Source organism: Glycine max, chromosome 3 (assembly GCF_000004515.6).
Source record: "Glycine max cultivar Williams 82 chromosome 3, Glycine_max_v4.0, whole genome shotgun sequence".
Lineage (NCBI taxonomy): Eukaryota > Viridiplantae > Streptophyta > Magnoliopsida > Fabales > Fabaceae > Glycine > Glycine max.
The window spans coordinates 31,394,280-31,408,147 of record NC_016090.4 but is presented as its reverse complement, the minus strand read 5'-3'; the positions used below and the strand labels follow the sequence as shown (position 1 = coordinate 31,408,147).

General features: G+C 30.6%; 1 protein-coding gene across 6 annotated transcripts; it reads left to right on the top strand.

The window, feature by feature from the left end:
* Window positions 1-3,266: 3,266 nt before the first annotated feature.
* Window positions 3,267-10,035, top strand: LOC100781858 (probable serine/threonine-protein kinase PBL19). Of its 6 annotated transcripts, none has more exons than XM_041014282.1 (5): window positions 3,267-3,521; window positions 4,098-4,494; window positions 7,077-7,337; window positions 8,278-8,400; window positions 9,059-10,035. In XM_041014282.1, exons 2-5 carry the CDS (start codon window positions 4,144-4,146, stop codon window positions 9,614-9,616), a joined length of 1,293 nt encoding a protein of 430 aa, XP_040870216.1. In that variant the 5' UTR covers window positions 3,267-3,521; window positions 4,098-4,143; the 3' UTR covers window positions 9,617-10,035. The 6 variants fall into 6 exon arrangements, with proteins under 6 accessions (XP_040870216.1, XP_003521049.1, XP_006576697.1 ...); XM_003521001.5 differs by having other exon boundaries at window positions 3,267-3,527; XM_006576634.4 differs by having other exon boundaries at window positions 3,267-3,623.
* Window positions 10,036-13,868: the final 3,833 nt, after the last annotated feature.

Genomic DNA, 13,868 nt, shown 5'->3' with positions numbered 1-13,868 from the left:
ATTTTTTTTTTGTTCTTCTTTTGATTTAATAAACAAGTGTCACTATTTAATCCCTCTAGGTGACCAACCAAATCTCTTCATAAGTAAATAGAAAGGTTTTCTAGATGGCATAATTCTTTTGGTTTAATGAATAAACTTCCTTTTCTCTCCATTTCTTTTTCACTTCCTTTTTTTTTATTATATTGATTATAGCATTATGTACAACATTTCTATCATATTGCTAAGGCTATCGGGAAAAATGTGGTCGACTTTCATAAGAATAACATCCCAGCAGAACTTAATCAACATATTTACCAATAAAGAATATAAACAAAACATGTTTATCTACATTAACTCTCCATTCTTACTCAACCATTCATTGCAATTTGTAAGGCATAGATAAGTGGGTGGTTTTAAGCCCAAGCTTTTCTGCCAACCTAGCCAGTACTTGTAACATTTGTACAATTCCCTCGTCAATGATTAGAGAATAATTTTTTTCCTCCACTGAGCACCTATGGTGAAATATATTCTCTCTTTTGACTATTATCCCTTTCCATACATAAGCTTCCCATGAACCTTCTTTCTCACCATAAAATATTAACTTTATCATCATTAATTCATTTTTAATTTATGTTGCCTATTATTAATATTATTAGAAGTATAAATAGAAAAAATAATTAATATTACATTGAAAAATTAAAATAAAATTTAATTTGGAACTTTTTTTTCTTTTTTACGTGATAATTATTATAAGATAAATATGACTATTACAAAAATGAATTTAACTATTCATTTGTTCAATTTTTAAAAAATTGAAATGCTCATAAATTGAACTGAACTATGACTTATGAGATTGAAATTAATGTGAAAAATATGTTTTAAAATATAACATGTCTACATATAATAGGTCAAAACTAATTTGGGCATTTCAAAAGTAGTTCAAGGCAATTCGGTTTGGTTTGATTCATCAAAAGTATTACGCGATTCAATTTAGTTCGGTTTCCCCAAACTGCTTTTACAACTTGGTTTAATTCTATGGTAATTTAGTTAAATTCTTCTAAACATATTATAACATAGGAGGGAGTAATAAAAGTGCATAATTATTTACTATCAACTGTATCACACTATGTTAATTGGTTTCTTATTAATTTTAAGAAATACTAGTAACACATTAATTAACATATTTTTTATTAGTTAAAATTTAATAAAAATAATAAATTTTTGTGAATCTTACATCATATTTAATAATCTTCTCTGCCTGATTTTATAATTTCAAATAAACTTTAATGTATTAGAGAAGGGTATGTTTGAAGGTGAGCATGGATTTATGTAGGAGGGTTGGGGGCCTTAGCCCCCCTGACTTCTTTAATTTTATAATTTATAATATTAGGTTATTTAGTTTTGTCTGGATACCTAGTTGCAAATATAACGATATTTGAATGTTATTTATTTATTTTTTCTATAAAATATTTTCTTTTCTTTTTATAATCTTAATTATAAAGGTAATGATATTTTTTCTTTATTTTACATAAATATTATATTTTTTTAATAATTCCATTGTAGAGATAATTGTATTCTTTCCTTTTTAAAACAAAGTATTCAAGTATAATTATTTTCCTTTTTATTAATATATTTTATTTTATAATTTTTATTGCTATTTTAATTATATTTATTTGATTATAATAAGTTTATTGATTTATTTATAATGAATTTAAGCATTAGAGAATATTTATTAATTTACCAATGAGACGAGCTTAAAGAACTATATAAACGATTGGCATGTTGAATTTTTATGCATGCCAACAAATATTATCTCTTCTTAACACTATTTATAGTTTATTTTCTCTGTTTATCTCCTTTCATCTCTATTGTTCTCTGCATTGTTTGCGAGACTTTCTAGCTTTAAATGCACATGTTAATATTTACACGTAGTTGTTTTAAAAGATAAGTTGGTGAGTAGTATAATCTATTTTGATTTAGTAGAGTTTTATAACATAATTAATAGGAGCACTATGGGACTTTTTTTAAAAAAAAATTTGTGGACAATGAAGGTGCTAATTTTGATTATAAATTTGTAAAAGTTCTTGGTGGCATGTATATTATAATATTTTTTTATAGTTAATCTTTCTTATGTGTAAATATATTTTTTATTTTCATTCTGATAGATTAGTAATTTAGTTTATGTTTTGGAATTGTTAAAACTAATATTATATAAATTTTAATTTATACATATTTGATTGATGAAATTTAAATTTATAGTTGACCCCCTGAGCCATCTATGTCCGGCTCTGCCCTTGAAAACGTTTAATAAAAAATGAGTTCTTTAACACTTTTCACTAATTTTTAGTTAAATTAGTCAATAGTTTCTGAACTATTTACGACATTTTAAATGGATCTCCAAATTATTTTTATTAATTAAGTCCATGGATGATGTATTTTATATATATATATATATATATATATATATATTTGGGTCATTAAGATTTCTAAAATCATCACGAATGTTAATCACGATTGTTAATTCGTATCAATTTTAAATCGCCAAAAGTAATCCTATAGACTTTTTTTTTTTAATTTAGGGGTGCAATTAAAAATAATAATTTAGCAACCTATTTAAAAATTCATAAATAGTTCAAATAAAAATTCAGAAACATAAGATAATTTAACCTTAGTTTTTAACATTTATAATACATATCTGTATACTTGATGTGGACGCAAAACTCACATTTATTGTTGTGGTGAAATAAACAAGAATGTCATAGATAGAATACAAACATAATGATTTAATGGAGAAAAATATAGAGTTATATGTAATCTCTCAAAGTGCCTACCAAAAGTAAAATTTTATCCAACAATTATATGTCAAACTAATATACTATATGATAGGGAGATCCAAGGGAGGCAAAAAAGAAAAAAGAAAAATAAAAATTAAAAAATACTCAAAAAAGAAAATATACAAAGAAAAATAGATTTTTGAGTTGATATTTTTTTAGATTTTTTAATAATAGATCATCTCTCTAATTTTATCCATAAAATTAATAATAAGAAAAAAAAGTAGAGAGAGACAAAAAAGACATTAAAAAAATCATCAAGAAAGATTTTAAATTAAATCATATTTCTAAAACCTTGATTATTAATTGTGCCAAAATGATGTGGTATGATCTATTTAATCGATCTCAATAACACAAGACTTTGATGTTGTTATAATACATGTCTATTACACTTTTTTTTTTTTTTATCTCTATTAAAATTTAAATGAATATATAAGTCCGCGAATGTGAGATTTGATACTTTGAAAGAAAAAAAAACACCTATCCGTCCAAAGCTTAGTCAATGCATTCATCTTTCTCTCTTCAAAGTTCAAAAAACAGAAACTGAGCAAGCTGGCTGGCTAGCCTTTGGTCAACCAATCAATGAAAAAGGACAACTTTCAGAGAACTTTCTTTATTATACTTCCATCTCCATCTTCGATGTCCGTGAGAGAGACAGAAAGAAGCAAAAGAAAATTAACATATTTGAAGTTGCAAAAATTCAAGCTTCAGGAACGTGTACTGTAGCCTAGCCATGCTTCTCTGTGTTCTTACCTACCTTTGAGGATTCAATTCAATTACACACCTTCAATTTTTCAACCATTTTGCTCTTTGTTGAGTAGTTTTTTTTCCCCTTCTGAGGCGTATTTGTGTGGCTTAGCTGATTCTGGTTCATTTTGCATGTGCTATTTGCCTTCAAAGTTGTATGTAATGTGAATTCTTTTTGGGTTTTCTCTGTTGTTGCTTAATCTATTTGTTCAATTGGGTTGCTTAAATTTTGAAACTTTATGCATCTTTAGTTTGCAGATGCATCTGGGGTATTACTATTCACTACATAGTTGTGTTTTTCTTCTTTCTAGATGGTAATAGTATTATGGGGATTTATTGTTGACAATCATTGGTTTTATTGAATTGATAGCAGGTTGATCAGAGACTGTGCAGAAGAATTATAACATAATTGTTTATGCTATGAAATGCTTTTACTATTCACTACATGGTTGTGCTTTTCTTCTTTCTAGGTAGTAATTATATGACGGGGTTTTATTCTTGACAATCATTGTTTTTGGTGATTTGTTTAATTGATAACAGGTTAATCAGAGACTGTGCATAAGAATCATAGCTGATTGTTTATGCAATGAAGTGCTTTTACTATTTCAGAGACAAATCTAGGAGCAGTAAGCAAAGGTCAGCACCTGAACTTAAAGACCAAGAAAAACTCGAGTTATCAGGACCTGAAAGGGTCACCAAGTCTTCATGCTCATCTGCATCGCCTCGCGGTATACTGGAACTGTATGAGGAGAAGGGTCACAATTTGAGGAACTTCTCCTTCACAGAGCTCAAGCGTGCAACGAGTGATTTCAGCAGCCTTCTTAAGATAGGAGAAGGTGGATTTGGAAGTGTGTTTAAAGGTTCAATCAAGCCTGTTGACGGGAATGGGAATTCTGTTTTAGTTGCCATCAAAAGGCTTAACAAAAATGCATTACAGGTATGAGACTCAACAAATTCCTTGAGAAGTAATTTCTGAGAATGACATATAAACTTTTTTATGTTTAAACTTTAGAGAGCATTTAGAGCTCCTTGGTCCCCATTTCCAGATGAGTAAATATAAAGAGCATAAATTCAGTTTAGATAAAATGGTCAAGGTATAATTTCTTAGTTGTTACCTCTATTTTCTTTGATGTTGTTTTTATTCATGTAATGTGGTCCATCACAGAAATATCACCCAGCTTTTATGTAGTACTTGACTATTTAGAGTTTTTCATTTTAGTTTAGTAATTTTCAATGTCAATATTCATAGCCCATGGACTTGGAATCCTCACAGGTAAGAATACAGAGTCCATTACTTGATGTACCTCCAAATTCTATTTCAGTAATTTTCAATGTCAATTATCGGTTAATGAGATGAGCTCTCTATCTTGATGGCAATGGACTCTTTCCTGTAAAAGTTTTACTTGATTTTGTCATGCAGAATTTTTGGTCAGTCTATCTCTTGATGGATTTTCACAAAACTAGACGCATGGTCTTTACATGACAAGGTCATATGGATATCATATATGAGAGGATCCATTCCCTATCTTAACTACTCAAACTTGAACAATTTGCCAATACTTAGGGGAATTAATTGCCTTAAATTCACCAAGACAATGTGGGGAGTCCTACCTTAAGATTTGCTTAGGGAGAGATTTGGTCTGAATTGATATGAAAGTTGATCTAAAGATACATGTACGGTCAATGAGAAAAAGAAAAAGTAAATTTCCAAATTCCTTAAGATTGTATCATACTATTTTTAATTCTTGTGCCTATAAGATCAGGTCAAACAGATAAAATAACCAAAAAATGGTTTAATTCTGTGCAAAATACTTCTTCACCATTGATGAACCATGTGTGTAGAACCAGTCTAAACTACATGTCTACAACATAAACAACAAAAGCCTTATCCCACTAGGTGTTAGGTGGAACCAGTCTAAATTTTTTACTACAAGTTGAAAACCTTAATTACTACAGTGATTGTGGCATTTTCTTATTCACTGTTGGTGTAAAGTTACACTGATAGAAATAGTGGATCAAAATAGAAAATTTAGTTTTGGTAGCTTATTGCTTTTTATATATGCTTGCTATTTCTACAAATTGACAATCACTGTCCATGCACATCTTAGTCCAGTGTTAGGAATGAGGAAACAAGAAATTGTTTGTTATTAATTAGGCTTTTGAACTACTGTGGATATTAGAATTTTCACTTTTCTACTTTATTGTTGTATTCTCTGTCTAAAGATCTGCGCAAAGCAATGAGCCAATGCCAGGTTATCTATGGTATTATTATTTAGCTGTTAAATCCTTGATCAAATACTAGCCAATACTCAATGTATTTTGTCATCAGTATTCCTAGCCTTGTCTCTTTGATCAGCATTTTGACTACAGAGGTGATTTTCTTTTTCCTTCTGATAGTTTTTAAGATCAATATTAATGATATTGCTGTCTATGTTACCTCATATATAAATTACTGAAAGCTGTGCAAACATGGTCAACCCTTTTTTATCCTTCCCTGGCTCTGCACTGATATTCCTTGTCCTGAATGGATCAGAAGTTTGCCTTACCCAATAGATAGAGTTATGTCATCCTCTTTGCTATCTATCTACTCTCTAACATTGGTAAAAACATGTGTATTGGCTACTGGGAGACCGAGACGATACTTATTCTCTCTGTTATTCAGTTATCTCAGAAACAACTAGTAGTACCTCATTACATTAGTCCATGTTAATCTATGCATAAATAAGTCAGTCGAGTTAAAAAATGGCATCTATAATTATGCATTATAGTTACTTCTTTCAACCTTTGACCTTAGCTTCAAAATAAGATAGTGAGTGTTGGAAATAATCTCCTTTTTAGGGGAAAAGATCTCTCACTTAGGAGCTGTATATTTATTGCTAATAAATGGTAGTTGATTTGTATATTTTCTGACTTATTCCAGACTTATCTCCTAGTTTTCTAGTTTCCACTTCCTGTAATTATAGATTGAAATTATGTGCTATAGATATAGTTCTGCTGAGGATTTCTTCAGGCAATTCAGACACAAATCCTCTGTTACAATTATTAATTTGATACTTTTCCTGATGTATTTATACTTTATAGCCATATTTTCTACTCGAAAATTTATCTGATTGAATTGAATGTTTTATGTGTTAAGGCATAGTTTACATCTGCAGACATTATACTGTAATATAACTTCATAATTGGATTTCTGCATGTCTGGTATAATTTTTTTAGGTGTAGTTTGCCACTGATTAATAAAGAAGCCATATATTATTCTTATTGAAAAGTACAAAGGGACTATGATGTATTAATGGATCTTTTACTTTAATGTGTTAATTATGTGTGAGAAAATATTTTAATGTTTCTAAGTTACTATCCTGAAATATCAATTACATTACATTTTTGTTGTTTATGCATGCACATATTTGTGTGTAATCCTTATCTTAGAAGAGCTAAAATGTTCTCCTTTTTTCCTTTTTGCATTGAATATGGTGATATTAGGATATTCCTTTGACCGTGTTTCCTTCTGTGATGTAGGGCCATAAGCAATGGTTGACTGAAGTTCAGTTTCTTGGTATTGTGGAACACCCAAATCTTGTCAAGCTTATTGGATACTGTGCTTTGGATGATGAAAGAGGGATCCAAAGACTACTAGTGTATGAATACATGCCGAACAAAAGCTTAGAATTTCATCTTTTCAATAAAGCATATGATCCTCTTCCTTGGAAAACAAGACTTGAAATAATTCTTGAAGCAGCTCAAGGGTTATCTTATCTGCATGAAGAATTAGAAATTCAGGTTTCATTTATAGCAACATGTTTATATATTATTCCTGCTTCTCTCACAAAGTGGAGTTATATATATATATATATATATATATATGATCATTCATGTGCCATCACTTAACATTATAAGCTCTTAGGAGAAATGGTCCATAACATTATATTGGTGCCTCTATGGCCACATGATCTAGAGTATGATCCTCATTGCCCCCATTCTTCTGATTGAATTGTGATTTTAGCACAAGGTAGGGGGCACGTTTGTTGTCCGTGTTTCAAGCCCAATAATATTTCACATGATGAGACATGTTAGAAATTAAAACCATTAATATGTTGCATAAATTGAACAGATTAAGCTTTTAAAGGAGTTGTTCCTTAATAAGAGTAAGATAAACATAAAAAGAAATAAATTAGTTACATCTTCTAAGTTTTGACAAAATACTGATGCAATTATAGAAATTAGATTGTTAGGTTCCTTAACTAATAACCCTGATATAAGAAGGAAACTTTCACTTTCAGAATATATGCTTCTTTTCCATAGCTTTTAGAAAATCTCTTTTGGGGAAGTGATGCTTACTATCTGTCAACTGTGTCACTGGCAGATTTTTTCTTTCTTTCCCTTTGTCTCATGATGATCCAGTCAATGGCCTGTGTTTTGGCTATTCAAATGTTGGTCTTTGTGTTTGTTTTAGATTAATTGTGCTGAAAAGCAGGGAGTCATAAAGTTTAGAATATCTTTTGCAGGATGAGGACCACTAATTTTAATATGCTTCTTTTATTAGCTTAGATAATCCATCCATTTTAATAAATGAAATATTGCACACATAACAAAGTACTTTAATCTGTTGATGAAACCACTGACCTACTCTTGGATTTTGCATTATTTTTTACTAATTTGTGTTTTTATCTTCTTAACTCTTCTTCCTCTACTTTTAACAATTAGTATGCTACTGCTCTAGGTGATATATCGAGATTTTAAAGCTTCAAATGTATTACTGGATGAAAACTTTAAGCCAAAGCTTTCTGATTTCGGACTTGCAAGGGAGGGACCAGTAGCTGGTGATACTCATGTTTCAACAGCTGTAAGTGCCACGCCTTATTCAGTAGCATTTGCATATTTCATTGGAATATTTTATTGGTTGATCTCAGGGAATTTTAGTACTGGAGACTATCATGTTGGATTTTTCTGTGGATATAATTTCATTACAAATTACAAACTTTATTGTTACCACTATTGTTGGTGATAGAGCTTCCCATGTTTATTACTACATAAATATTCTTCTGCATAGATTCTAAACTTAATTTTACAACTTGTAAATATGACTTAACCAAATATACAACTAAAGCTTTGTCCCAATAGGTGAAGTCAATTATATGGATCACATAACGTCATTGAGCTCAACTAAAGATTAAATTCTCATATATTATTCACCGTAAGATCCCTCTTAATAATTTTCTCTAATGTCCTTGATCTTTCTCTCCCCCTTTTCATAAGTTTAAGAACCATGAAATCTACTATCCATACAGGTGTTTCTAGTGACCTTTGTGCATGCCCAAAACCACCTTAACCAATTTTATGTCATTTTTTCTCAACCAATGTCATGTCACACCAAATATCTTATGTAGCTACACATATGACTTACCAAATATAATCCAAAAAACACAAAAATTTAAAGTTTAAATACTTGATCATCAAGATTTTTCTGAGTTAATGTAAATTTTTATTTACTTTTATGATAGGTGATGGGGACATATGGTTATGCTGCCCCTGATTACATTGAGACAGGCCATCTCACTGCCAAGAGTGATGTGTGGAGTTTTGGGGTGGTGCTATATGAAATACTTACTGGCAGGCGTTCAATGGAAAGAAACAGGCCGAAAACGGAGAAGAAACTACTGGAGTGGGTGAAGCAATATCCTCCTGATAGCAAAAGGTTTGACATGATAGTGGATCCGCGACTTCAAGGAGAATATTCCATTAAAGGAGCACGAAAAATCGCCAAACTTGCAGCGCATTGCCTGCGTAAGAGTGCGAAAGATCGGCCATCAATGAGTCAGGTGGTAGAGAGATTGAAGGAGATAATCCTAGATTCTGATGAAGAGCAGCAGCCTGCAGATGATAAAAGTATTGAGGTATCTGAAAATGATCCGGTTGAAGCTGAAGATAAGACAAATCAATCAGGCTCTACAGAGTTATGGAAAAAGAGGATGGAACATCTTGCAAAACTTGGTGAAAGTGTGGAGAGTGCTAGTAGAAGAAGATTTATGATCCTTCAGAGAGCCAATGTGTCTTCATAGTTTCATCCCTAGCAAAATTTCGTTCGTCCTGGACTCCTGGGTGTAACTAACTGGGAACTAGGTCCATCCTAGGAGAAATTGTTATATGGGTCTATGTGGTCTCGGTCAATCTTTACATGATATGCTTTAACTCTTTTTCATAAATTGAAAAATGTGATTATATGTCCCATATAGATTCATCGGGACCCCATAGTTCCGGACCATGTAACAATTTCTCTCTTTCTCAGCTAATGATGATGGATAGACAAAGCAGGCAAAGTTCTATGTGGTTGATGTATAGAATGGAGAACACTAACAGCACTACATTGCTAATGATCTTTTGAGTGGCCATATATTTTTGTTTGATATGAATGAGAGATATAAATATATTAGTGGCCTTTGTATTGTTAATATAGAAACTAGAAAGTGATTCTATGGTATATAGCTTGTGAATTTTTTTTTTCTTTTTCTTTTCAAAATTATTTGATCCATCATAACTTGTTCTCTATATATCATCATTCAATTTGTTTCTTTCAATACATTTCACAACTACTAGCACGGACACGGTTTATTTGTTATTGTAATGTTGAGAGTAAGTTCGATTGATCCAGCCAGTGGTAGATAAGCAAAATGCGCAGATCTACTTGTTTGAAGAGCGTATCATTTTTTTGACCAAGTTTGAAGAGCATATAATAGTGTTTAAAAAAAACAATGAAATTAATAAATAAAAGTCAAAACGTTAATCATATTAGTTCCTGACTAAAATGAATTATGCCGATTTTTGAACGTGTAATTCTCCCGACAAACTAGTATTTATTTGAAGAACCTTAAAGAGTAATTTGATAGATGAACGAATTTATGGTTTGTTTCTTTCACCGGATACCTAGAGGAACGATTTATGAAAGAAAAGAGTTTCATATCCCTTGCTAACTTTATCTTTCCTCCAAGTTGGACGAAAAGGGAGAGGGAAATGGGAATGACATTTTTCTTATATTACATCTTATTTTTTATTTAGAATATTCATGTTATTAATTTTTACATATTATATATATATATATATATATATATATATATATATATATATATATAGGATTCATTAATTTACACTCACATTTTCATCTTTTTAAAAAAAAATACATATATAATATTTGAAATTGACTAGAAGAACTAAAATTATAAATTTTTTTAAAAGTGAAAGATAAATGTCTCAATTAAAAAAAAATAACACATTTGGAAAAAAAAAAGAGCACGCAAATTATTTTTTATCCTAAAAATTAATATTTTTTCATACATGTTAATATATGATCAAATAACAATTTAAAACGTTTATTTCCTAAAATAATCAATCTAAACTTTTATATGTAAAAACAACATATAAACCTTTATGTTGTGGTTACATTCCAATTAGATTCTTAAAATTTATTCAACAATAATTGAACGTGAAACCAAAACTGACTACAATTTAATAAATGATTAAACACATAATCAAATTTCGAAACCATGATGTATTTTCATCAACGGTCAATTTCATGATAAATTGACAACTTCCTCCTAAAATATATTAATCATTTGGGCACTGATCATACCTCTCTATCATATGAACAAACGACAAGTTAAAATGAATTTATTGTTTCGTACGTTTCTGTGACTTACTATGTATGTCATTGTTAAGCATTCATCGTTGAGAAGCTTACACGCTATAGCTCATTGACTATAATGTTTATTAGGTAAGCAGCTTCATCAACTTGAATTAATAATTGACACCTATAAAAACATTTTATAAAATTCAATGACCTGTCACTTTTTCTTTTTGTTCCCTACGGTTAAATTTACATGGACGCATTAAAAATTGGGTCAACGATCCTAAAAAACAATATTGGGTCAACCAAATCAACGCCATCTCTTTTGAACTGCGTTCACCCTCAACCTCCATCCGGTGAGTATAGAATCATTGACTCGTTTTCTGAGTTAATTAGTTGGCCAGATCCAATTTTAATGTGTTATTAATTATCACGTCCTAATCATGGTGGGGAATTATTTTCATTTGTATATTCACGCTTTTGGATAGGTTTATATCAAGGTTTAGTTTTAAGTTGTTACTTTTTTAATCTAATTTTAGATGCATTTATTAAAGATATATAAAAAAAAATTAGCTACCACATTTCTTACAAATTTTTTTTTAAAAAAAAAAATAAGAAACATAGACTCATTTACTAGATTAGATCCCTCAATTTTTTCTTTATCAGAATGAGAAGGTTTCCAAGTAAGAATTTTGGTGGGAAATTACTTAATGCACCCCTAAATTTGTAAAGTTTCCATCTTACCCTACTCCTATTCAAGTTGCTCACTCTCTTCTTCTCTCCATCTTCCTCTTCACCACGGTGACACCATCATCGAACAGAGCCTATCCTATGAGAGTACCAACATAGGACTCAGTAGGAGCGAAAAAGGAAGAGAGCATGGTCTTAGTACACATGACAAGAACATGTGACTGGTATTGTTTTCGGCAATGTCATTGACTTCACGGAGAATGGTGCTGCCAGTGTGGTAGTTGTGCTTGAAGAACATGACGCAGTTGACTATCGACTTGAGTCAGAGGAGCTTGGAGAGGTAGTAGTTGGGGTCGAGAGCGGTGCCAAAGAAAGAAATGATGTGTATTATGGATTACTCAATCCATAATACATACAAATGTATTACATATATTGAGTAATCTATAATACAAATGAAATACAAATTACTCAATCCATACTACATTTTGTATATTACGGATTAATTGATTTGTGATGTGTGTGGTAGGGGTGGGTAGTTGGGTGGTGGCATGATGGTGGGTTTGGTGTATTGTGGAGTTGGAGTTGGCATTGGGTGGTTGCGGTGGACGATGGTGATGTTGGGTGAAGGTGGGGTGCATTGTTTATGGAGGCTTGGGGGAGAGGTGGTCATGGAGGTTTGCTTGGGAGAGGAAGAAAAATGATAATTTATGAAAGATTTAAATAAAAATTGTTAATTTATTTGAGACTTAAAATATATTTAAGTCTGATTGTTAAGTCTGATTGTTTTAAAGAAGGCATTCAACAAATTTTTTCTATGAAAGATTTGAGTGTAATAAAGAAGATTCTAAGATTGAAGATCAATAGAGATACATAGTTTTAGAAGAATGTTAAGGATATCTTAAAAAGATTATAATGAGAAAAATTCTTGAAAAATTAAATATGCACAATTGTTCCATTAGTTGGACATTTCAAACTAAACCTCAATGTCCAAAAATGTAGAAGTGAAAGAAGAACTGAAGGAGGTACCTTATTCATCACTATGGAAGTCTTATATATGTAATAATTTGTACAAGGCCAATTGTTGCTTATGTAGTAGGAGTTGTGAGACAATTCCTATAGAACCCAAAAAAGAGCATTGGAAGCTAGAAAAGGATATTAAGGTATTCTAGAAGAATTGGTAAAGAGTCTTATGTTTTGGCAATTGAAATTTAATGCACATTATGTATCATCTCATTTTCTGTGAATTAAATTAAAAATATTTTTTATTTAAAATAAATAGAGTTTTAAAAAAATGATAAGATTTTTGTAATTAAATAAATAAGGAAAAATAACTTTATTAATTAAAATAATGATTTGAGAGGAAAAAAAAGTATTTTATTTATTCATTTGATAGGGAATAAAATAGAGTTCTTTTTTTATAAAATAATAAAAATAAATAAATAGAGTAAATAATAAGTTGTAACTACCCTAGATATAAACAGAGACGTGTTATGTCAGTTTTCACATGGACTATACCTCCTCTTACTTTCAATTTCGTTTTTTTCCCTCTTCTTCTCCCAAAATTCTCTCTTTTTCTCACATACCACCAAACCTATCTCAGGAAAACGACAATCTCGGACTCATTCACCGTTGGATCGTTGTGAAATTTAAGCACTAGGTTCTAAACTCAATTCCAAGCCTTCTCGCCGTTGGGAATTACGAAAAGATGTCGGAGATGATAGAAATACCCTTCACTTTGTAACTTTTTCTTTCCTGCAGAAACCCAGAACTGTCTCGATAAAACTATGATCCCGAACTTGTTAACTGTTGGATTGTCGTGAAATTTTGGTATGTGGTTCACGATTTAACTAAGCATGTAACGACCTGCCTCGTCGCTACGGTATTCACACTCTAATATTCGATAATTTCAATTTTTATAAAAAGAACTCCCTTAATTTTTTATTATGAAAATAGAAGTGATTTTGTCACAACATAAATTCATCCAACAACAAGCCATTACTTAA

Coding starts and splice junctions, on each gene's coding strand:
- LOC100781858 (XM_041014282.1), top strand. CDS start 4,144: ATGAAGTGCTTTTACTATTTCAGAGACAAATCTAGGAGCAGTAAGCAA. Junction 4,495..7,076: donor TTAACAAAAATGCATTACAG/GTATGAGACTCA, acceptor TCTGTGATGTAG/GGCCATAAGCAATGGTTGAC. Junction 8,401..9,058: donor ATACTCATGTTTCAACAGCT/GTAAGTGCCACG, acceptor CTTTTATGATAG/GTGATGGGGACATATGGTTA.